General features: G+C 41.3%; 1 protein-coding gene across 2 annotated transcripts in view; it reads right to left on the bottom strand.

Annotated features, from left to right (window-relative positions):
- Positions 1-266: 266 nt before the first annotated feature.
- The window catches only part of TGFBR3 (transforming growth factor beta receptor 3), a 208,589-nt gene continuing 186,567 nt past the window's right edge, over positions 267-22,288 (bottom strand). For both annotated transcript variants that reach the window (XM_033199805.1, XM_033199806.1), the window contains exons 15-17: positions 19,316-19,357; positions 16,206-16,313; positions 267-3,730 (exon numbers count right to left, since the gene is read on the bottom strand). In XM_033199805.1, the coding sequence (XP_033055696.1) occupies positions 3,612-3,730; positions 16,206-16,313; positions 19,316-19,357 (269 nt within the window). In that variant the 3' untranslated portion in view covers positions 267-3,611. The remainder of the gene's footprint in view (positions 3,731-16,205; positions 16,314-19,315; positions 19,358-22,288) is intronic.

The following is a 22,288-nucleotide window of genomic DNA, read 5'->3' as shown; positions in this document are numbered from 1 at the left end:
ATTGACAGAAGGCCCAGGAATGGTTTGCAGGGCTAGACACCCACTTCCAAGTCCCCTGCCACGTTTCTTTGAGAAGAGCGACAGCTCCTGCCGCACTCTTCTTATAGTCCGTACGCCCTTCCCTCTGCTCTGCACCTCTTAGCCTTTCTCCTCCCGCTTCCTCATCAACACAGTTGGAGCAGACGATACATTCAGGAGAAAGTCACAGTGAAAAAAGTTACATCAGCCTGAGGGTAGAATTTAATGATGACAAGACAAGACACATATTAATAATTGATATATATCTTTTTATTATGCACAGATAAAAGACTTAAAACTGTGGTTATCAAAACTATACATCTAAGCATCTTCACAAAATAGCTGACACACTGAACAGAGAAAAGAATATAATAGGGGTGTTCAAACTGGCCACAGGGATTTTAAGGGTACTCTTTTTACCCTCATAGATGATGAAAACCAGCAACAAAATCAGGCTCATTCAGGAAAAACCAGAAGAGAGAAGTATTGTATTTGGAAACTGATAATAGTCCTTTTCAGAAAAACATCTGTCAGTTTCATGAACAACCCCAGATAAAACAAACATGAAAAAAATCACATAGGATTCACCCAACAAAATGTGCTCTGTTAACACAACCAGCAGTACAATCATTCAAACCATGAGGTAGTTACAGTACAAAAAGACTGGCACGCGTGTGAGCACCCCACACACACACACAATCATGCCCACTAAGAACACACGCAAGAAATGGATTTACAATCTTATTCCAAGATAAGGAAAACACTTTTTTTTTTGTTTAGAAAATGCTATAGAAACAGTTTAGACAGAAGAAATCTCTGGCTTTTTAAAATACAGAGTAACAGCTGGTAACCACCACATGGTGAAAAGCTATAGCGTGTTATACAGACAATCTGCCTTGGAGTTCAGGGCATTTCAACAACAGCTTCAGCATCAAACAAACAAAACAAAATGGCCTCTGCAAATTAAGGGTGTAGCCTGCAGAAATAACAAAAGATTGCAGATAGAAGAGTTCAGCTGAAATACAACAATACTTTTAAAGAAACTTGTAGAACATGTTATAAAAGTAGAGCTTGTACTTTGTATTAAAACTGTAAAGTGTGAAGCAATTAGAAATACTGTAATGAGAAGCTAGGGAGAAAATACCTTATTTTTTTAATGTTCATTTTTTAGAAACATTTCAGAAATACTTAACAACATTCACTCTCCAATATGAGATTAGGTTTTATTGACACAGATTTCTTGATCTGAAGAATACTTCTGACAATGAGACCCAAACAAATAAAAGGTGATTTTTTCCCCCTCTCTCTCTTTTAAAAAAATCTTTTGGTTTGCATCTATAAATTTGTAAATTAATTTTAAATTATTTATAAAATCATTGGCAATGTAGCATCTCTCTTAAAAATATATATTTAAATATATTACAGAAGGTTTTAACTCTGCCCTTCTAAGACATCGATGTTTTAATATCTCCTGATAGCTAATTTTCTTTTTAACAAGATGGAAAGGGTTTTTTAAAAAAGCAAAGGACTGATCAAAAGAATTCACAGTAGCTGAAATTAAACATTTCATATGGAGTAACTTAAATTTATCTAAAACACTTAAATATATCTTTATACACAGATTTTGTAGTAAAATATAGCTATAAGTGACTTAAAGACTCTAGTCTTCTTTGAAGACATCTTTAAACTTTTTTATACATAGAATATGCTAAAACAATACATTCCACTGAAGGTTAGGCAAAGCGCATTATTTGCAAACACAGGTAGCGTAATCTAGGTCCTCCACTCTGATACCCTTCTGTTAAAAAAAAAAAAAATTAAAGGAAAAAAATTCTCTAAACTCATGTCTTCTTCCTTTGTATATGGAAATCCGGAAACTTTTCAGTAGATCAATGTAGATAGCCTGGAAATCTCAGCCCTAAAGTAATCTGTTTTGGTTAAAATTTTCCTTATTGAATGTCTGTATCTATCAGGTTAGTCAGATTATTACTCAACGATTTGGTAAAAATGATTGTCAATTTCCACATACTTGTTTCCCATGTAGACATTGCCCTAAGGTTTTAAGCTTCATCAGCATTTCCTACTGAGGTTCCATTCACAGACAACCAGGCATAACTTCCTTATTTTAAGGGCAGTGGGATTTGCTTATGAATATTTTGGGGGCAGAATCTAACTTGTTCTACTTATGGAATTCTAAGTTATTTGGGGGATTTCTGGAAAAAGAATAATTTGCAATGAAGCTATCTTCAGCAGTAAAATAATTTAGCATAATTTCCCTCTGGCATTCTCTCTCTCGCTCTCTCTTTTTTTTTTTTTTTTAACATAGAGGTATCACTGAGCTTATTTTAGCTGCAAAGTGGCATCTTATTATTCCATTTAATGAAACTCCCCTCAAGCCCTTTTTGAGTTTGGGATATATTTAAGGCAAGAGAAGTAAGGCAATCCAAATAAGTGTCCTTTTCCAATCTCAGCACTGTCTTGGTGGAATTGGCGACACTATTCAGATAACCAACTGGAGACCACCAGGATTTGCTATACATCTGCATCTCGCTAGAGTTTGGTTTTTATAAAAGGGCCTATATTTTTTTTAAGTTGATATGTTTTGAGTGGAAACACTCACCCTACCAAATATACTCAAGAATAAGTTGCAACTCTAAAAGCATAAGGACATTTTCAAATTTTCTCCAGCTGAGAAAATGAATGTGCCAGATGACATATTATATCTACTTGCATACACATAGAAATATATCACTGTGCAAATTTCTCCTTGATTTTATAACTGAATTTCACCTCAATTTACACATTAATTTGTCAGAACAAAATATTAGGAATGGGCACAAATCTGTGGTTCCTGATTTTGGTCATTTTCAATTTCTGTAGGCCTGTAAGAAATACAACATTTGCATTAAGACATTTTGCAGTGGTATATGCAAGTACGGGAAGAAACAGGAAGCAGATAAGGTCATCAGCATTGGTTTTGGCCCAGGGCATAAGAAAGGAATGTTGCCTTGACACTTGTCAGGGTGCAGTCCCTGAGGGCAGCATCCATCAAGGGACACATCAGACCCCACAGGGTGTGGCAGCAAAGTCAGAAGCGTGCATCCAGACGAAGGTGCGAATTAGACAGGAGGAACGCTTAGAAAGCCTCAAAGCATTTCTTGTTTTACATCTTGGTTTAGATATAAAGAATCTTTGGCCGCATCTCCTCACTGGTTCTACTGTCTGGCTATTAACCCTTTACCAACTCCTTGAGTCTGGGTAAAACTCAGGGCCCCAAATTATATGTTCTCACCTGGACAAAGCAGCATTTTAAAAACTGGCATGTGTTTCACATTGAAAACCCCCACGCCTGTGAGGGCTGGTGGAGGAGACCACCATTTTAGCTTTCTCACATGAATTCTAGGGTGGTACAGAAGCCCAGGGTAATGTTTATATTAGCCCTGGGTGTGGGGTGAATACAATGGGTGATCTTTATACTGAAATTCATTCTGTCTTTACAAGGGAACCAAAATCCAGCCTTCTGAGTCTGGACATGAGGCTCAGTCATTGGTCCTGCCCTTGGCAGTAGCTGAGCTGGGCTGGGCTGGGCTGGGCTAGGCCGTGCTGCTGCTGGAGCAAGGCGTGCTCTGCGTGCTGCCGATGCTGTGGGCAGCACTGCTGTTTTCTGAGGCTGGCGGGGAGGTGGGGACTTGCTGCCTTCCTGCGGTCTCCCCTGCAGTTAATAAAGAAAAGGCAAAGTCAGAGAAAGACGCATATTATGTATGTGCATTCCTGAACAGATCATTTATTCCGCATTTGCCATTTTAACCGATGTTTTTCTCAATCAGGGACAGAGGCAACTAGACTAGGTCCTAGATGGCTGGAATACCTTCTAAAACAAGGTTTTGCTATTTGTTGTTTTATTTTTAAAACATCATGAATAGGAAAAAGAAGACCGTTGACTGACAGGCAGCTCTAGTGGCTAAGACCTCTGACAGTTGATGACAAAGTCCCTGAATCTCAGGGTCTACAACCTTTGATGAAAACACCACCACTTGGTCTGTGTGAACTGGCAACTGACCAGCACCTGTATTCAGGAAACACTGTCCGTCTTCTTTCATTAAGATATTGTAGGATTTGGAGGGTGTGACCTTTACATTGTAGTTAAGAGAACCTTGGAAGTTTGGGAGCCTTGTTCTGAATGCACTTGCTAAAAACAGGAGTGAAATATAGACTTTGTCCTAGCTACAGTAGAGAGAGCCTTGTGTGCCAAACAGATAAATTACCTGAGAAATTGGGGTGGGAGATAGCTGTTATTGGAAAAACCTTTTGGGGAAGGGGTTTAGCTGTTTGCAAACGGGGACTGCAGTTGCCAGCGAATGGCCTCTCTTCCCCACTGAGGTTCCCTGTGGGGTGCAGTGTGAGTATCTCCTAACACTTTAAGCATCCCACTTTTCATGACACACCCCACTGCATTTTAGTTAAAGCCATTCATCGTGCCAAATGTGCAGTGCTTTGGAGAGGAAGGAAACCTCGAGTCACACACATGGTTTGCATTTAACAGTGCAAAAGGCCCTAGAGTTAGTTTTCTCTTTGGCAAAACTGGCCTCAGTGCAACCCTCAAAAAATGGCTCTAGGTAGGGAAAAGTGATCAGGGCTCTCCAATAAAAAACACTGCATTTACTTTGAAAAGTCAGAGCATAAACTTCATAAACTTCTTGTAAGCAGCATCCCCTCCTTCAATATGGGAAACCCCAGAGGGCCAGGCTGTTTATGAATGAGCCTCCTCTTTCCTGTCATGCTGAAATACACATCTATCAGCCGGAGATAAGCAACCCTCCCAGCTGCTTCATTAAAACAAAACACTCAAGGAAAGGCCCTGCCCTCCAGTGCAGGAACTTGGCCCCATTCCTTCCATTCTCTTTCTGGGGCCCCTCAAAAGCCTCTGTGAAAAAAGCAGTTCTGCAAAATGTAGAACTGGCTCATGTCCCTGGGTCTGGTTACAGCTTTTCCTGTCACCCCTTCCATGAACCACACAGTTACACACACTTTTGCACCAACCTCAAAGGATTTATGCGCTTGCTGTAAGTTTGGCCCTTGTTGTACTTCCTCTAATTATCTTTCCTTCTGGGATTGGCGGGATGGATGGGGACTGGGGTCAATATTCCCGAGAAGCGGAGAAACACTGCTTTACACTGCTTGTTTTTTTGAGACGGAGTCTCGCTCTGTCCCCCAGGCTGGAGTGCAGTGGCGTGATCTTGGCTCACTGTAACCTCCACCTCCCAGGTTCAAGCCATTCTCCTGTCTCAGCCTCCCGAGTAGCTGGGACTACAGGCACGTGCCACCATGCCTGGCTAATTTTTTGTATTTTTAGTAGAGACAGGATTTCACTGTGTTAGCCAGGAATGGTATCGATCTCCTGACCTCATGATCTGCCCACCTCGGCCTCCCAAAGTGCTGGGATTACGGGCGTGAGCCACCGCGCCTGGCTGAAACACTGCTTTTGACTTTTTTGGAAACCTGTTTTAGACGCTCCCCAGCACTGCCCTCTACTCTTCATGTGTGTGTATAACGAAGAGTGGGGAAATCTGACCCCATGGCAATAACTTCCTGCCAAAAATTCACTTTCCCCAGAGTAGAAGCTTTATTTCTAGAAGGGAATCAAATCTCTTAACTATCCTGATGTCAAAACAAAAACAAAAAACCTCCAGAGACCCAAGCAACTCTAGATAGGCTTTATGAATTCGACTCCCTTACAAACCACATGTTGGTCCATACCCGGCTGGATCCTCACATCATCAGTTAGAAGGACTAATGTGGCTATGCACGAACCACGTTTTAAACTTACATTTTCCTATTTAAATAAGGATACATCTGAAAAGCAGGAGGCAACTCCATCTTTTTGTTTTTTGGCTCACCTGGGCTTTGCTCAGCCCAGTAACAGGTGAAAAAGTAAGAAGGCCTTGCTTCATCTAGCAACAGGGAGCAAGTTCGCTCCTCCAGGAGTTGCCCTGTGCTTGATCATTCACTTTCAGGAAAAGTGCCAGGACTATGCCCTGCCCAGGAAGCCTGAATATCTGCTTTCCGATGTCTATTTGCCAAATATAATTTGTTGCCATGTCAGTTTATTTTCATCAGTGCCTATTAAATTTCCCGAGTTTTGGAAACTCTTGTTCTGGTGATGCAAAACACTTCAGAACAAAACCCCAAACAAAACAAACAAGCCTCTGCACTCGAGACTGCAGGATACATCTCACCAGCTGGATGAGTCAAGTTAACCTGATATTATATTGACTTTGATCTAATAATGGGCCAAGGTGAATCTCTGTCTGAGAATCTGCTGGGAAATATCGAAAGTCCCCTCTTCAGACCATCCTTTCCACTTCTGTGGCTATTTTCACATGTAAGATGCAAGGTTTCTCAATATAACCATGTTTTAAAAATAACTCTTACCAGCTGGGTGCGGTGGGGCTCACGCCTGTAATCCCAGCACTTTGGGAGGCCGAGGCAGGCGGATCATGAGGTCAGGAGATCAAGACCACGGTGAAACCCCGTCTCCACTAAAAATACAAAAAACTTCGCTGGGTGTGGTGGTGGGCACCTGTAGTCCCAGCTACTTGGGAGGCTGAGGCAGGAAAATGGCGTGAACCCAGGAGGCGGAGCTTACAGTGAGCCAAGATCACGCCACTGCACTTCAGCCTGGTGACAGGGTGAGACTCCATCTCAAAAAAACAAAACAAAACAAAACAACCTCTTACCTTTTGACAGAATTCAGAAAAAGTTTTTTCACTGTCAAATGGAAGTGATGCTACAGAAACATTCACCATGAGGAAGAAAGTTGAATGTGCAGGTGCTTCTACTTAATGGGCCAACAGAGACCCCTGGGTTTTCTGAGATGGGTCTTTTGGCTGTCTGCTCTCCATTGCAGTGGTCTCTGATTTTGTGGAGCACTAACTTTCTCTAAAACATCCCTTGGGTGACGAATATAACCAGGCTGCTCCTAAAGGAAATGGGCAGGGAGGACCTCGTGGCTAAGCAGACTAGGCCCAACGAACACATCTAAGAAAATCAAGGAGGGCGCCTTGCTCGTAAATAAATATCAAACTTGGTCAGCAGAGAAAATGTATTCAGTCTTCATGCTTTCCTCCTAAAATCTCAAACCACATTGAGGGAACAGAGATTTGAGAGGAGGGAGAGTGAGTAGGGGAGAGAGGAATTTGGTGTCTGGCATACTCTCGAGGAGGAGGGTACACTGAGGATAAGGACACTAAGCCTTCATTCCACCCACCTCACAGTTAGCTGTGGCTGGGCCTAAATACTGCCAGAGACGCCTTAAGAAATAGAAAAAGCCAGGTGCAGTCACTTACAGTGCCAGCTACTCAGCAGGCTGAAGGGGGAGGAGCTCCTGAGGCCAGCAGTTAGAGACTGCAGTGAGCTATGATCTCGCCTGTGAAGAGCCTCTGCACTCCAACCTGGGCAACACAGAGAGACCCTGTCTCTACAGGGGGAAAAAAAGAAAAATAGAAAAATAGAAGCAAAAAAAAAAAAAACCACACCAAAAAAAAAAAAAAAATTTCTTAATGGAGAATATTTTATTTCTTTAGCATGGCATGGAGTTGTCCAGATCTGACTTCCTGCTACCTCTTTGGCATCTATAGTACAACTGGATTCTTATTTCTAAGTCTTTCACCACGGCAGATCCTGGGGAAGAAACTATTCAGGAAAGATGTGAACAGCACTGGAGGACTCTGGGGGGAGACAACAGAAGAGTTCAAAAGAAAGGTGAGGGAAAGCTTGGTATGTAGGCCAAAGGAGACTATTGCAAATATTGTCCATGAGGATTATTACAAAAAGGAGCAGACAGCTGTTCTTGATCTCCCTGGAGGGCAGAACATGAGGAAATGAGTTTAAATGGCAGGATAGGGATTTAGGTCAGAAAAGAACTTGCTGATTATGAGGACTGGTTAGTTATAGAGGGAACTTATGGAATCTCCTTCTCAGGAGATATTTAAGCATAGGATGGAAAACCATATACCTGCGGGTACTTTAGATTTAATATTCCTTGATGCTAGAAAGAAAGCAAAGATATTTTCTTCTAGGTCTATGTGTTGCATGCAATTTTGTATTAATTAAGGTCTCAGTTTCTTGCTATCCTAACTGTAATTAATTCCCAAGCTCACTCTTTAAGCAGAGTGAACGATACTACCTTTAATTTAAGAGAAGGCTTCAATCACTTTTTATCATTTTCAAATTTCATTCCTCCCCAGTCTCCAAGCAAAAGACTCTTCTTTTGCAGCAAAATTCTCCAGGAGGGGTGAGTTAGATGTTGTTAGAAGTCACGGGGAAAAGACTATATCAAGAATTAAAGTTTTTCACAATGTCCTGCCTACTACTTTCTTTCTATATTCCTGCCGTGTGGCCAACCTGTTTGTAGACGGACTTTGGTTTTCTGTGGTATCTTCCTTGCCTCTGTGGCCCCTGAATAGGATGCAAAGTCTGATAATAACTAAGAAGAAGAAGAAAAGCCAGGTGGAGGAGGAAGGCTGTCTCCCACAGCTATCACTACAACCCCGCGTCAGAAACTGGACTTGAAGCTGTGGTTTGTTCAACGGCTAGACTTGCTGCCTCAGCAGGTGCATTAGCTGTGTTTCCCTTTAGTCAACAAAGAGATCATCGCTGCTTCACAGGGTTATTGGGGTGAGCGTACTAACAGCAAGAAATGCGCAATAAAAGCTTTTTCAACTTTAAGGCTGCTCTGATGTGTAAGCAGAAAAAAAAAATCTAAGAGTGTAAGGAACACTGTTTCACAGAGCATAATAAAATGCTGAGGTTTTGAATTAGGTGTGCCCGTCCCAACTCATCGGGCAGTTTTCAACAGCCCTCCATGGAACACACCATGTGTTCTTAAAGCAAAAGTCAAGCGCATACCCAAAAGTCCACCCGAGTCAGGTAAGAGGTTTTCATTAGGAGCAGCTCTAGAGGTGCCAGTGTGTTCAGAGGCCTGCGGTTTCTCCAGGTTCCCAAGCATAGCCCGATGAAAAGAGAAATAGCAAGAAGACAGGCTAAGGTGTGATAAGGCAGGAGGCAAGAGACCAAGTCCTAGGGATCAGACAGATGCAGCTGGAACAGATGGAAATCCCAATGTGACTATAAAGAAGGCAGGCTCCACTCTCTTTTCACTCAAATGCTCACATCATTATTTTATAAAACCATTAAACACAGAGGTTAAGATGAATGCCTTCTGCTTTCCTGGTGTCTATTGGCGTGTCTTTTTCTCTCAAAAAACAAAGCACCTCCCAGAGCATCTGGCCATTCATACCCTTTCCCCTTCTTCTCACCCTCCCCTCAGTTTCCATGAGAGGTTAATAGAAAACTTAATTCTTCAGATTAGAAACACTTCTTCCTTCTCCAGTGAGACTTCCCTTGTCAGTTCTCCATTTTTCTGACAGAGTTCATCAGGTCATTGCTTTCCTAAAGGTTGGCATGTGTGCCTGTAGCTGGGTTTCTGCCCGAGCCAATCTGCTTATAATCAGTCTGTTTGGTTATTCTCTTCCTCTGAATATATGGGGACTCCATGACAGCAAGGACTTTGTGTTGCTCATGGCTATTTTACCAGTGCCTAGAACAGTGTTGGCATTTAACAACAGCTTAAAAAATCCTTTGAATAAGTGAGTGAAAGAACGAATAAATGAGTGAACAAACCAAAAAAATTTAGCTGATACTAAACAGAGGCAAAAAGAAAAACCAAAATACTTGCTAATTAATGTTTATTACCTGATAAGCAGAAGGAAGATAAAAAGATTATGGCTACATGACCTTTGAATTTGTAATAACACAATAGGAAGAGACGAGAAGAGTGAACTCTGAATCAAGAAAGCAAGTTTCCAGTCCTGACTGCTGTGCCTGTGTAACTCTGAGCTGGTCACATCAGTTCTCTGGACTCAGTTTTCTCGCTATGTAAAAAGGAAATGTTGATGCAGACTAGTAATTTTCCAAGGACTTCCTTGCCACATAGGCAAGGAAGATACCACAGAAAACCAAAGTCCGTCTACAAACAGGTTGGCCACACGGCAGGAATATAGAAACTTTAAGAAACTGATTTAAAACAAAAAACAAACAAACAAACAAAAAGCAAGGGTACGACTTTGCATAGAGATAGTGCATTTAAAGGCACTGACTTGCATTCCTGTCCCAAATCTTACCACAATGACAGTAAATGGATTTTTAAAGGCATAAACACATGACAACAAAGATAACAAAAGTAAAGATAACAACAATAAAATATTGGAAGCTGGTGAGGAAATGGGTGAGTGGCAACTGACTTGGCAGACTCAAGAGAGCGGAAACCTAAGCCAACAGTGGGAAAAACTGAGAAACAACCAATTTATGTCACTGAACCCTTAAAAAACTAAGGGAATGGTGGCATCAGGCACCTCTGGAAAACTCTCTTGAATATATGGCTATAAGCAAGAGAGGTTGGCTGAACTATATGAGAAGCAGAATAGTTCTCTACATTTCCTCCCTCACTCCACTGGGCTGAGATCTGCCCTTCCTAATCCAGGAAGAAGAGGGGAAGTTTACTCTCTTAAGAGGAGGAAACCAAAGGTTCCAGGAATGATCAACACCAGGCACACTTGAGGGCAACAGTACCACATTCAAAAGGGGGGGACTCAGCAAATATATATTAATACATATTTTGGCTCACCTGGGTTTCTTTTGCTCAGCCTAAAAAGAGATAAAGCAAGATGGCCTTGCCTCATCTAGCAACAGTGAAACTCTGAATCAAGAAAGTAGGGTTCCTGTCCTGACTGTAACTATGTAACAAATTTGTCTCCTGCAGAAGTTGCTATGCGCTTGATTATTTGCATTCCGGAAAAGTGCCAGGACTATACCCTGGGCGGGAAGTCTGGGTATTTGCTTTCTGGTGTCTATTTGCCAAATATAATTTGTTGCCATGTCAGTCTATTTTAATCAATGCCCATTATAAAGGTCTTTCAACAGCCAGTCCTATACCTTTCAAGCAGGAAACAGAAAAACATATTTTATGGAAGCCTGATGAGCTAAAGAGGAAAGATCTGATGATGAGATATCAGGGGTTCATCAATAAAATGGCCCAGTCAGATCACCCGAAGGAAGTTCACAATCAATACGTACCACCCACAGCTTAGCATTTCCTCATTCTTAAATAATCCTATATTAATATTCTCAGATGATACTGTACCCATGAAACAAGAATAGAACCTTTTTTTTAAAGGAAAAGAAATTCATAGGAAAAAAGTTATTGGAATTAAAAAATTTGAAGCCAGTATTAAAAACTCAGTAGATAACTGAAAGATAAAGATGAGAAAAACTCCCAGAAAATAAAGAAAGCAGAAAGATGGAAAACAGGAAAGAAAGGAAAATTAAAGGACAAGAGGTTCAACTTTCAAATAAATAAAATGATCTCTTTTTTTTTTTTTTTCTGAGGCGGAGTCTCGCTCTGTCGCCCGGACTGGAGTGCAGTGGCCGGATCTCAGCTCACTGCAAGCTCCGCCTCCCGGGTTTACGCCATTCTCCTGCCTCAGCCTCCCAAGTAGCTGGGACTACAGGCGCGACCTCGCCCGGCTAGTTTTTGTATTTTTAGTAGAGACGGGGTTTCACCGTGTTAGCCAGGATGGTCTCGATCTCCTGACCTCGTGATCCGCCCGTCTCGGCCTCCCAAAGTGCTGGGATTACAGGCTTGAGCCACCGTGCCCGGCCAAAATGATTTCTAAAATGAGAGAAAACAGAAAAAAGGGGGTGAGAAAAAAAATAAATCATTTTTAAAACTCTTAGTACTGAAAGACAGGAGTCTCTAAACTGAAAGGGCCCAATTATTGACCAGCACAACGTATAAAGATACATCTAACTCAAGAGATATCACTGTAAAATTTCTTCCAGAAAGAAAAACAGGTCATATGCAAAAGGCATCAGGAATCTGCACAGCTCTGAACTTCTCAACAGCAATCCTCAGAGCTAGAAGACAATGAGGAGGGCTTTCAAAAGTCCAAAGGAAAAAGTGTCTATAATCTAACATTCTATACCCTGCCAAACTATCTACCGGGTGTTTCTGTTAAACGAGGATATTTTCAGACATGCAAGGTGTGAAAAACATTTGCCTCCTATGTACACTTTAAACCAGGAACAAGAAAGGCAGGAGATATATGACACAGGACATCCACAACTCAAAGGAGAAGTGAACCGAATGCACAGAATGGTAGTGAAGATCAGAGGAAGACAGCAGCGTCCAGAAATGGAGGGAACGGGTTCAGACAGGAGCAAGTCAGAGGCTCCAGGAAAGAGCTGAAGAAAAGGAATCAGTAGAACATTCCATATGTCTCAATGTATTAAAAGGAGATTGAGACAGCTGGCAGGGTCAGCAGAAGAAATAATGATAAATACATAGAAAATTAAGCTAATGACTGAGGCAGGAGAATGGCGTGAACCCGGGAGGCGGAGCTTGCAGTGAGCCAAGATTGCACTACTGCACTCCAGCCTGGGTGACAGAGTAAGACTCCATCTCAAAAAAAAGAAAAGAAAAGAAAAGAAAAGAAAAGAAAATTAAGCTAATGGGGTAGGGTGGGGAAAGATAATAATTCTAGGGAAAATTAAAAGTCATGCAGGATATTATACATGAGTTAACTGTGATTAGCATTTAGGTAGTCATAATAATGTAAACAATAAATGCGGATCTAACCAAAATGTCAGCATATTTCTATTAAGAGGATGGCGGGGGAAGGAGACATTTTCCGTAACAGGGGGTCTACAAAAAAGGTCTAAACCTGCAAAGTCAAAAAGCAGCAATATACTCGTGGTATTTAGAAGTATGGATTAATGTGCAAAAGGATGAGCTAAGTGTCAAAAATAATGCTCCGGGGAGTGAGTTAAGAAGGTGGGGCAGTAGGGGTTTGATTTTTTTCATAACAAGTCTTGTAGGATTATTTCAACCTTTAAGCTACTTGCATGTACTACTCTAATATAGCTAAAATGTTTTACTAGAAAAGAAAAATAAAAGCATTTGTTCCTCCCTTCAAGAAAAAACCAGATATGATTTTGCATGTGATTTTAGGGACTTCATGGACTAGAAGTTAGGGACCCGTGAACTAGGTAGGGTCCCTAGGAGCATGAAGATTCTATGGTTCCAGCACCATTTCAGCCCCCAAGCACCCCTCCTCTCTACAGCATCTTAGGAGAGAATGTAAGTTTTAAGAATGGAGTTTTCCAAACAGAATTAATCCAGCCTTAAGGGAATATCTCTTATTGTGCCCAGAGTTGTCCTATGATAAAGCGGGCACCCCACCTTTGTAGGCTAACACACATTCCAGGTATGTAAGTAGATATCCACAATCCAAATTTGTGACTTGGTTTTGTGCTCTGCGCTGCACATGGAATGGAAAGCGTAAACAAAGGGAAAGTCATTCAAATTAAGGATTGTTTTTCACACAGAGGCAGATGCTATCTGAACCCCCAAATACAGCATATACGATCTGTGAGTTCCACAGCTTCAATTATTGTTGAAATTGAACGGACTGAGGTAGTGTATTCGTATCGTAGCTCTCCCCATTGCCCACTGCATTATAATCTTCCTTATTAATCTAAATTGCTGCTAGTGACCCAGGTAAAAAACTGAAGGGGTTCCAGAAAAGAACTATCATGCGGTCCTGAAGTGAGTCTTCTTCCTGCTTGTGTTATGCTCGTATTCCTCAAGAGCAATCTATAAAATGAACCAGAGGCTACAGTTTTTAATAAAAAGTAATTTTGAAGCTGTCTCATAAGTCATGCGAAAGGATTTTAAGCCCAAATGACAGTGTCTATAAATCTTTTACCTTCTGAATCAGTGTAATTCATTTTGCTGGAAAGCATCATAGGAGGGAGGTCTTTGGTTTCATTTTTCTTAAATTTACTTACAAACCTATTTCTACATTAATAGTACTTTTAAGGCCCTCCTGAAGTCTCTGGCTTGGGGGAAAAAGGATCAGTAACAACAGACTTCCAAATTCAATGAGCATGAACACATGCCATACAACCAAGCTTTGCTTTTTGTCAGGTTTGTGTGCTTGCCTGTGGGTAACAGTCTGGATTACCGGGGGGATTTCAGTGGGGCGTGTTCCAGTAGTGAGTGTCATTTGGTTGCCCTATATTCTGCCTGGACCTGGCTTCCTGGCCAAAGATTAGCTTTGAGAGTGCGGCTGTGTGACCAAGGCCAGTCAGTGGCTGAGCAGGCACATGGTAAACATCTGTGGGTGACCCAGTCTTCTTGGAGTACTTTCAAACTCATTCCCAACAGACAACATATGCTGCCAACTGCCCTAACACCTCTCAGCCAGGCAGGAGGTTGGAAAAGTTGCAAAGAACTGTTAGCTTGAGATCTGAACATGTCAGTATTCCTGTGACAAAATTCTTACTTTAAAGTGCCGCTCTGCTAAATTCTATCTTTCTGGTCCGTTTATAAACTGTTCATGAGGAAGAATGCTCCTAAACTGATTCACAGATGGTTATATAATACTCAGAATCATGACGCTGGAGTCTTATTTATTTTGAGACAACTTCTCTTTCTGTTGCCCAGGCTGGAGTGCAGTGGCGTCATCACAGCTCACTTCAGCCTCAACCTCCCAGATTCAAGTGATCCTCCCACCTCAGGCAGCTGGGACAAGAGATGCACATTACCACGCCATGCTAGTTTTTGTGTTTTTTCATAGAGACAGGGTTTCACTATGTTGCCCAGGCTGGTGTTGAACTCCTGGGCTCAAGCGATCCTCCCGTCCCGGCCTCCCAAAATGCTAGGATTATGAGGAGTCATTTTTTAATCTTTCACATAAACATACTTCACTCAAAGTATCCCCACTAGAAACAAACATTTGAGGACTCAAAGCCCCTCCATTAGAAAGTCTTCTACGTTTTTGCCAAGAGGTTGACTTTTAGGTGAATGTCCCATGCTAGGCATGAAAGAGTCCATTCCTCTCCTTCTGGCATAATCTAAAATACCTCAGTCAGGAGATGTGGTATTTAAAGTGAAAATTCTGATGAAAAAGAATCTGACACTTTTAACTACCAGAGGATCACTGTGTCATGCTTTTATTCTCAACAACTTGAGGTTTTGTCTAGCAATCAAGAGGGTAAAGATATGACTCTCCAAAATATCCTTTGGTACTTCCTTCCCCTTTAAATCAGCCATCCTTTCAGCTTGGCCCAAGGGGAAGCCAAAGATCATGGCAGTCATTGGTTTAATGGACAATTAATGAAATTCTAAACAGAGAAGCTGGGCCTGCCACTTGCCTCTGACAGATCAATCTAGCACAGTTTACCTAGGTTCACAGTGTAAAACCACAAGGATCCAAGAACAAACAAGAACAAGACCAACTAGTTCTCTAGAGTGCCTCAAAATGCATGTCACTCCTTCCCATAGTTGTAAGGAAACTAGGAAAGAAGCAATGGCAGGGCAATCTGTTTGTTCTTTCTCCATTGCACTGAAGACTCCCTTTGCTGGCCTGCTTTCTGTGTTGGGGTCAGAACAGGTTCTCTCATCAGGCTACTCTGTTTCAACCTTGGGACTGGTAGGGAGGGGCACATCTGAATTTTGAAGATTGAGGGATAACAGCTTGAAGATGAAGTGCTCTGTTTCATCACTTTTATTTTATTTTTTCAGTTCATGGAAATCTATTTAGAAAATTTAACTTTAAGAAAAACATGACAATTTTATGTTTTATCAAAGAAGATACAGCACGGGTTAAAAAAAGGTTGAGAAAATCTGGTTTAAGTCATTGATTAAGGACTCTGATGGACAGTGCTCAATACCTTGGCAGGTGTGGTAATAAAATCTTGGCTTTCTTTTTCACTTCCTCTAATTTATATGCCTATCCTTAAATCTTTGGTTTTGACGGAATGGTTTGTATTTCTGTACGTTGTCTGCATTAACTTTAAACTCTAACAACAAAGCAGCTTTATTAGCAGCTAAATTTTACCAACATCACAATTGCAATTAGCACAAACAGTTTAAACATTCCTTTTCTTTCCACTGTTTATGGCAAATTATACTTTTGTAAAACCCAATTTAGGCCAAATATGTAAATGTAAAAACAGTAGGAATGAACTTTCTCTTTCATTCGTTATTTCGTCCAACAAAATACTGAGTGTCTATTGCGTGGCAGGAACACAAGCTCTTCACCAACTCAGTCAACAGTCACACTAACCTGTGTGAGAATAGATGTACCACAAGGCCCCTGTCAGGAGTGCTCCGATCACAAAGGCTGCAAACGCAATGCCCATCACGGTTAGGGTGTCCAGACCATGGAAAATTGCTATAAAGGAGAGAAACCGATACACACAACTTTTCGGTTAGTCTGCATCATACACTGCAATTTTATATTTGTTTCACAAGCACCGTCATAAAGGTTGAGCACTAATAAAATCTGAGAATGCAATGAAGATTCCAATAAAATACACTGTATTTTGTAACTTGAAATTTTTTTTTTCAAAGGAGAAATGAAACAATCAGGTTTTCAAGGTATTCTCAGTTCGCAATTTATTTTGATCAACAAACTAACTAAAAAGTCAGATTTGTTGGCCGGGCGCAGTGGCTCAAGCCTGTAATCCCAGCACTTTGGGAGGCCGAGACGGGCGGATCACGAGGTCAGGAGATCGAGACCATCCTGGCTAACATGGTGAAACCCTGTCTCTACTAAAAAATACAAAAAACTAGCCAGGCGAGGTGGCGGGTGCCTGTAGTCCCAGCTACTTGGGAGGCTGAGGCAGGAGAATGGCGTAAACCCGGGAGGCGGAGCTTGCAGTGAGCTGAGATCCGGCCACTGCACTCCAGCCTGGGCGACAGAGCCAGACTCCGTCTCAAAAAAAAAAAAAAAAAAAAAAAATCAGATTTGCAAACTCTGTAAAATCTTAAGTCTGTCATCTCATTGTCTCACTCTGAGGACCTCCTATTTGAATGGAGGGTGGCTTGAAAATTCAGTTAAGATGCTTTGGAAAATAAAGTGAACTTCCATGATCAAAATCTGCCTTATTGCTGCTTATTCACTGAACACCTCCAAAAATGACACACTGCACAGAAAACATACACCTTAGAATACTTTATACACATATTTTTGTGAACATTTACAAGTATGGAAGATAACAGAAAGAAAGGAGAATATAAAGTAAAAATAAACTGTTCCTGTGGATTATAACATTTCACCGATCTCCTCATATTAAACTCTTAATCTTAACAGCTTCATATTGTGTCATTTAAAACAACCTACTTTTTAACACTTTTCCAACCGTGATCTTTCTATGAGGGGAACGGAAATACCTCCCAGTGGGGAGTGATGTCAGTTTTATGATCAGCAAAACATATAAATAGAACCAATTGTTTCTCCATTTGGCAAAGGTTTTTATATTTGAAATTAATTCCAGGCCCCAGAAATAGAACATTTCCTTTCATTTAAGAGAACTACCTTCTTTGAGTCACTTATAAAAAGTTAAAATTGGTTTCCAAGGGAGAGGAGTTTTTGGTAGAACACAATTTCTTTTTTTTTTTTTTTTTGAGACGGAGTCTCGCTCTGTCACCCAGGCTGGAGTGCTGTGGCCGGATCTCAGCTCACTGCAAGCTCCGCCTCCCGGGTTTACGCCATTCTCCTGCCTCAGCCTCCCGAGTAGCTGGGACTACAGGCGCCGCCACCTCGCCCGGCTAGTTTTTTGTAGTTTTTTTTTAGTAGAGACGGGGTTTCACCGTGTTAGCCAGGATGGTCTCGATCTCCCGACCTCGTGATCCGCCCGTCTCGGCCTCCCAAAGTGCTGGGATTACAGGCTTGAGCCACCGCGCCCGGCAGAACACAATTTCTAAGCTCTCTGGGTTTTGAATGTTAAGTGGGAAATACAGGATCTCCCCACTATTATCATACCATTTCTACTCTCTGCTCCAGTCAGAAGCAACTCCGATGATCTCTATATAAATTAAATCCCTTTGCCTTTCAACTCACTGCAGTGTAAAGAAAGCTATTTTTTTACATTGAAGATTGCCATACACTCCTGTGACCTTTGAGCAGCCCAGCACTCCAAAGGCTCGGGGAAAGTATGCCATGGTGGAACGAGTCTGGAAGGATCCAAACTCCCAAGTTCTGGTCCCCACTCTTTTAGACCTGTGCTCTTTGGTGTGTTCATTTAACTTCTGAAAAATGCAGATAGCTTTGGTCACCTGCTGAAGTCAGAAGGTCAACACCTGAGTTTGTAAAACGGATGAAGATCCACTAGATGGAGGAAGAGGTGGGAAGAACTCCCTGGAGGTGAGGTTGAACCAAGCCTTCAGCCTATTTAATCTAGTCATTACAACTGATATTAGAAGATGATTTGCCTTTTCATACCCACAGAGGCAAAAATTGAGCATGATTACAAGTTTTTAGTGAAACTATTCTAAATTTCCAAAGACGGATATGTGTCCATATGTGCCTCTCTTTGAGTTCATATTGTTCCATAATTAAAAAGTAATAATAATAATCCACTTAAGATAACGGTTTATGAAGCGCTTTGTGAAAGGAACTTTCCAGACTGATTGTTACATGTAGTGAAGAGTCAGCCATGGAGACTAATCCTGGGAGTCTTAGGAAAGGAAAAAAAAGCACAGATTCACAAATTCTCCTCAGGAGACAACATTATCTAGAAGAGCTGTGGGTGGACAGCTGGGAAGTCCAGGTTCAAGTCCTGCCTCAATGCCAATGAGGCAGGAATATTTCCGGGTCAGCATTTTCTTCTGCATAAAACAACGAAATTGGCCTAGAGAATTTCCAAGTCCTCATTCTGTAACAATTAGTGTTGCTTTCTCTTTCATTCGTACATGCTCTTCCTGGCGCCCCCAGCCCTTGCACTACGGATTGTCTTGAAAGTATAGCAATGAGTTCCCTTAGCATTACTTCTCTGAGCAGATAAACATTGTTGATAAGACTTAAAGCAAACCACTTCCATGGCTGTATGTGAATACTTTCAGGTCAGAACAGACATAAGCATGCAAGTCATTAACTTATCTCTCTAAATAAGTTACTACCTTCCCACTCAAGCCATACATGCCAATGGATCAACAAATTAATATTTTAAAGTGGTAAAGGTGGAAAGGGAAAAAGAAGGCAGGGATAAACAAAGGACAGAGGAAAGGAAAAAATATGAGCAAAAAGGAGAAAGGGGAAAGGGGAAGGGGGAAGGGAGAATGAGAGCAGAAGTCTCCTTATCAAAACACAAAGTTTGGCAAATGTTCACTAACCAACTCATTCTTAGGAAAGCCCAGGAGGTTTTATTTCGAAATAGTTGCATAAAGACTTACGTGGAGAAACTGGATTTGGTTCCTTCATGCTTGGACGTTTTTCTGAAACAAAAACACAAATCACAATGTATTCTATGGAGAACCAAAATTTAAGCAAAGGGTCATCAAAGTCTCAGCAGAAATGGACACTTATCCATTTGTTAATAAATACTTTGAGAAAGCTCTGTCAATGATCCTCTTTAGATATCAAAACTATAACGAGTTACCCAGAAATTTTAAGCATTGTACTTTGTCAACAATCAATTGTATAGGCTCTCCAATTTGAAGAAAATTTGAAGGCAAACACCTAAACTTAGGGAATTTGGGTCTGACAATTTGTGTGTGTGTGTGTCTGTGTATATCTTTTTATTTACTTACGAAAAAATTCAATACCTTTAAATACCATGCCTTTCCAGTGTAGTCTATAATATTATTCTGCTTTCAAAATACATTTATATATATTTTTTTGAGGGTCTCACTTTGTTGCTCAGGCTGGAGGGCAGTGGCGCCCTCAGCTCAGTGCAGCCTCTGCCTCCCAGGCAATCCTTCCACTTTAGCCTCCCAAGTAGCTGGAACTACAAGCGTGTGCCACCACACCAGCTAATTTTTATATTTCTTGTAAAGACAGGATTTCACCACGTTGCCCTGGCTGGTCTCTAACTCCTAGGATCAAGCAATCTACCTGCCTCGACTCCCAAAGGCCAAGGGATTATAGGCGTGAGCCACTGTGCTCAGCTTTCAAAATATTCTTTTAATTTAATATACACATTTTGTAAAAGCACTTTGTTCTTCTATCCTTAATGCTATTATCCTATAGTTTAACTCCCCTTCATTGCTCATCACGATTATCACAGAGGCCCTCTTGTCTCCACCACTACCCTCCCCCCAATTATTTCCTCCTCCACATTTGTCACCAGAGTGAATATTCCAGAGCCCAGAGCTGATCATGTTATAACCCTGACTAAATCCCTTGATAACTCTCCTTCCTTTATAGGGAAAAAAAATCCAAACTCTTTAACATGGCACACAAAGTTCTCTCTTCCTTCTCTATCCTCTCTCTCCAGCCTCCTTTCCTGATGGAGTCCTTCACCCATGGTGGGCTCCCCATTCTTAGTAATTTAAGCTCCCCAAATTCTCTATGCTGCTCCGTGTCATCATGCTTTGCAAGTTATCCTGAGATACCCTCCTCCCCAGATCTGCTTTGTTGGCATTTTCTCTGGGGGATCTTTGCTAAGTCTCCCACTGTTCCATCTCCATCCCAGCAGAGCTAGTCTCTCTCACCCTTGCTCATTCCATCCCTCCTCTGTTACACTTGGGCCACAATACCTCCTAGTTTTTTTTCTCTCTCTCTTTCCCTTGCTTTCAATCTCTCTCTTTTTTTTTTTTTTTTTTTTTTTGCTGTGAGGGCAAGGTCTGGTTCCCAGTCATCTGTATATCCCCAAGGGCTCAGACTGGCATAGAATAGGTCTTCCAGAAATGTTTGGTGAAGGATGATTAAAATGTGAATGTACTTTTTGCAAATGGAGGTCACAGAGGAAACCAGCAATCAGACTATGAAGATGTTCACATGCGGTTCACACCAGTGTCACGAGGAAGGCAGAAAAAAATTCTGTATCACTGTTTTGGAAATAAGCAGCCTGAGACTCTGATATCGTGTGACTAGAGCCCAAGGTCACAGCTGGAAAGCATCAGGGCAGAAGTTGAATCAGAATTCCAGAGTTCTGCCTAGTAGGCTAAATGACTGGTGAGCGTAGCTCTGTCCCTAGCTGGGGAAGCACTGATGAAGCAACTATTTGTGCACAGTTACTCATTATCTTCAGCAGTGAGGGTGAGACCAGCAGTTGGGACATTATGGTCCACCACCTATTTTTGTATGGCCCGTGAGCTAAGAATGGATTTTATATTTTGAAATGATTTTTTAAAAATCAAAAAAGGTTATTTCATGACATGTGAAAATTATATGAAATTCAAATTGACTCCATAAATGAAGCTGTACCTGGACAGCTATGCTCATTTACATACTGTCTATGGCTGCCTTCATGCTGTAACAGCGGCGTTGAGTCATTGAGACAGGGATTGCATGAGCCACAAATAAAAAATAATCACTATCTGGTCCCTTAAAGAAAAAGTGTGCTGAGTCCTGCTACAGACCTTGACCTTACTCTTTGGAGTTTAAAAGTGATACATGCTTAGCACTTCTCTTTTCATCTCCATTTTCATTCACTACAGAAGGAACACACACCTTGTGTCTGAATTCACAGTGAAGCAAAAAGAATTTGGGAACATTTGACCCAAACAAGCAACATCTGAATTGATGTCTACAAAAATAAAGAAACTAGACAGGGTAAAAGTAAACAGAATTGTAAATTCTCAGGATTAACCATCTCCGATGGGTGGGTCAACATTCTGGCCACATGAGTTATCAATGTCTGGCTCTAGGGGAAGGAATGCTACTGGATGAATCAGAGCCACCACAACGGAATGGTGCCCCCTGGAGTTGTGCAACATAGTGGCCCTCGAATGAGGACATATGCAAAAGTTATACTTAAATACAATCACTAAGAAAATAAAAATGATTGTATGTTTTTAAGAAAATCTAACAGTATGCAGAACACACACTAATTATGCTAACTACAGAAGGCACCACCCTGGGAGCTGGGTCCCATCAGCCTCATTGGCACCAATAACAACAATGATGCCTTACATTTGTACATCTGTATGGTGTTTTGCAATAGACACAAAGCCTTCAGCCTTCACTTACATTGTCTCCTTTTAAACTCCCAAGAACTCTATGAAGGAAGGGTATCTAGCCACAAACTTCTCCTACTTTCAAGAAGTAGTATTTGATTCCCTGAACTAAGTCCAAAGGCATTTAAAGGTTGCTACAGTATGCATCATGTAAGAAATATACACACTTCTGGGAATAATTCCATCCAATCAACCACCCATGGTTCAACTTTCTCACTCAGAATCCCCAAGCAGTTGAAAAATTAT

Source organism: Trachypithecus francoisi, unplaced genomic scaffold (assembly GCF_009764315.1).
Source record: "Trachypithecus francoisi isolate TF-2019V2 unplaced genomic scaffold, Tfra_2.0 Lachesis_group5, whole genome shotgun sequence".
Taxonomy (NCBI): Eukaryota; Metazoa; Chordata; class Mammalia; order Primates; family Cercopithecidae; genus Trachypithecus; species Trachypithecus francoisi.
This window is presented reverse-complemented; position numbering and strand designations above follow the sequence as displayed.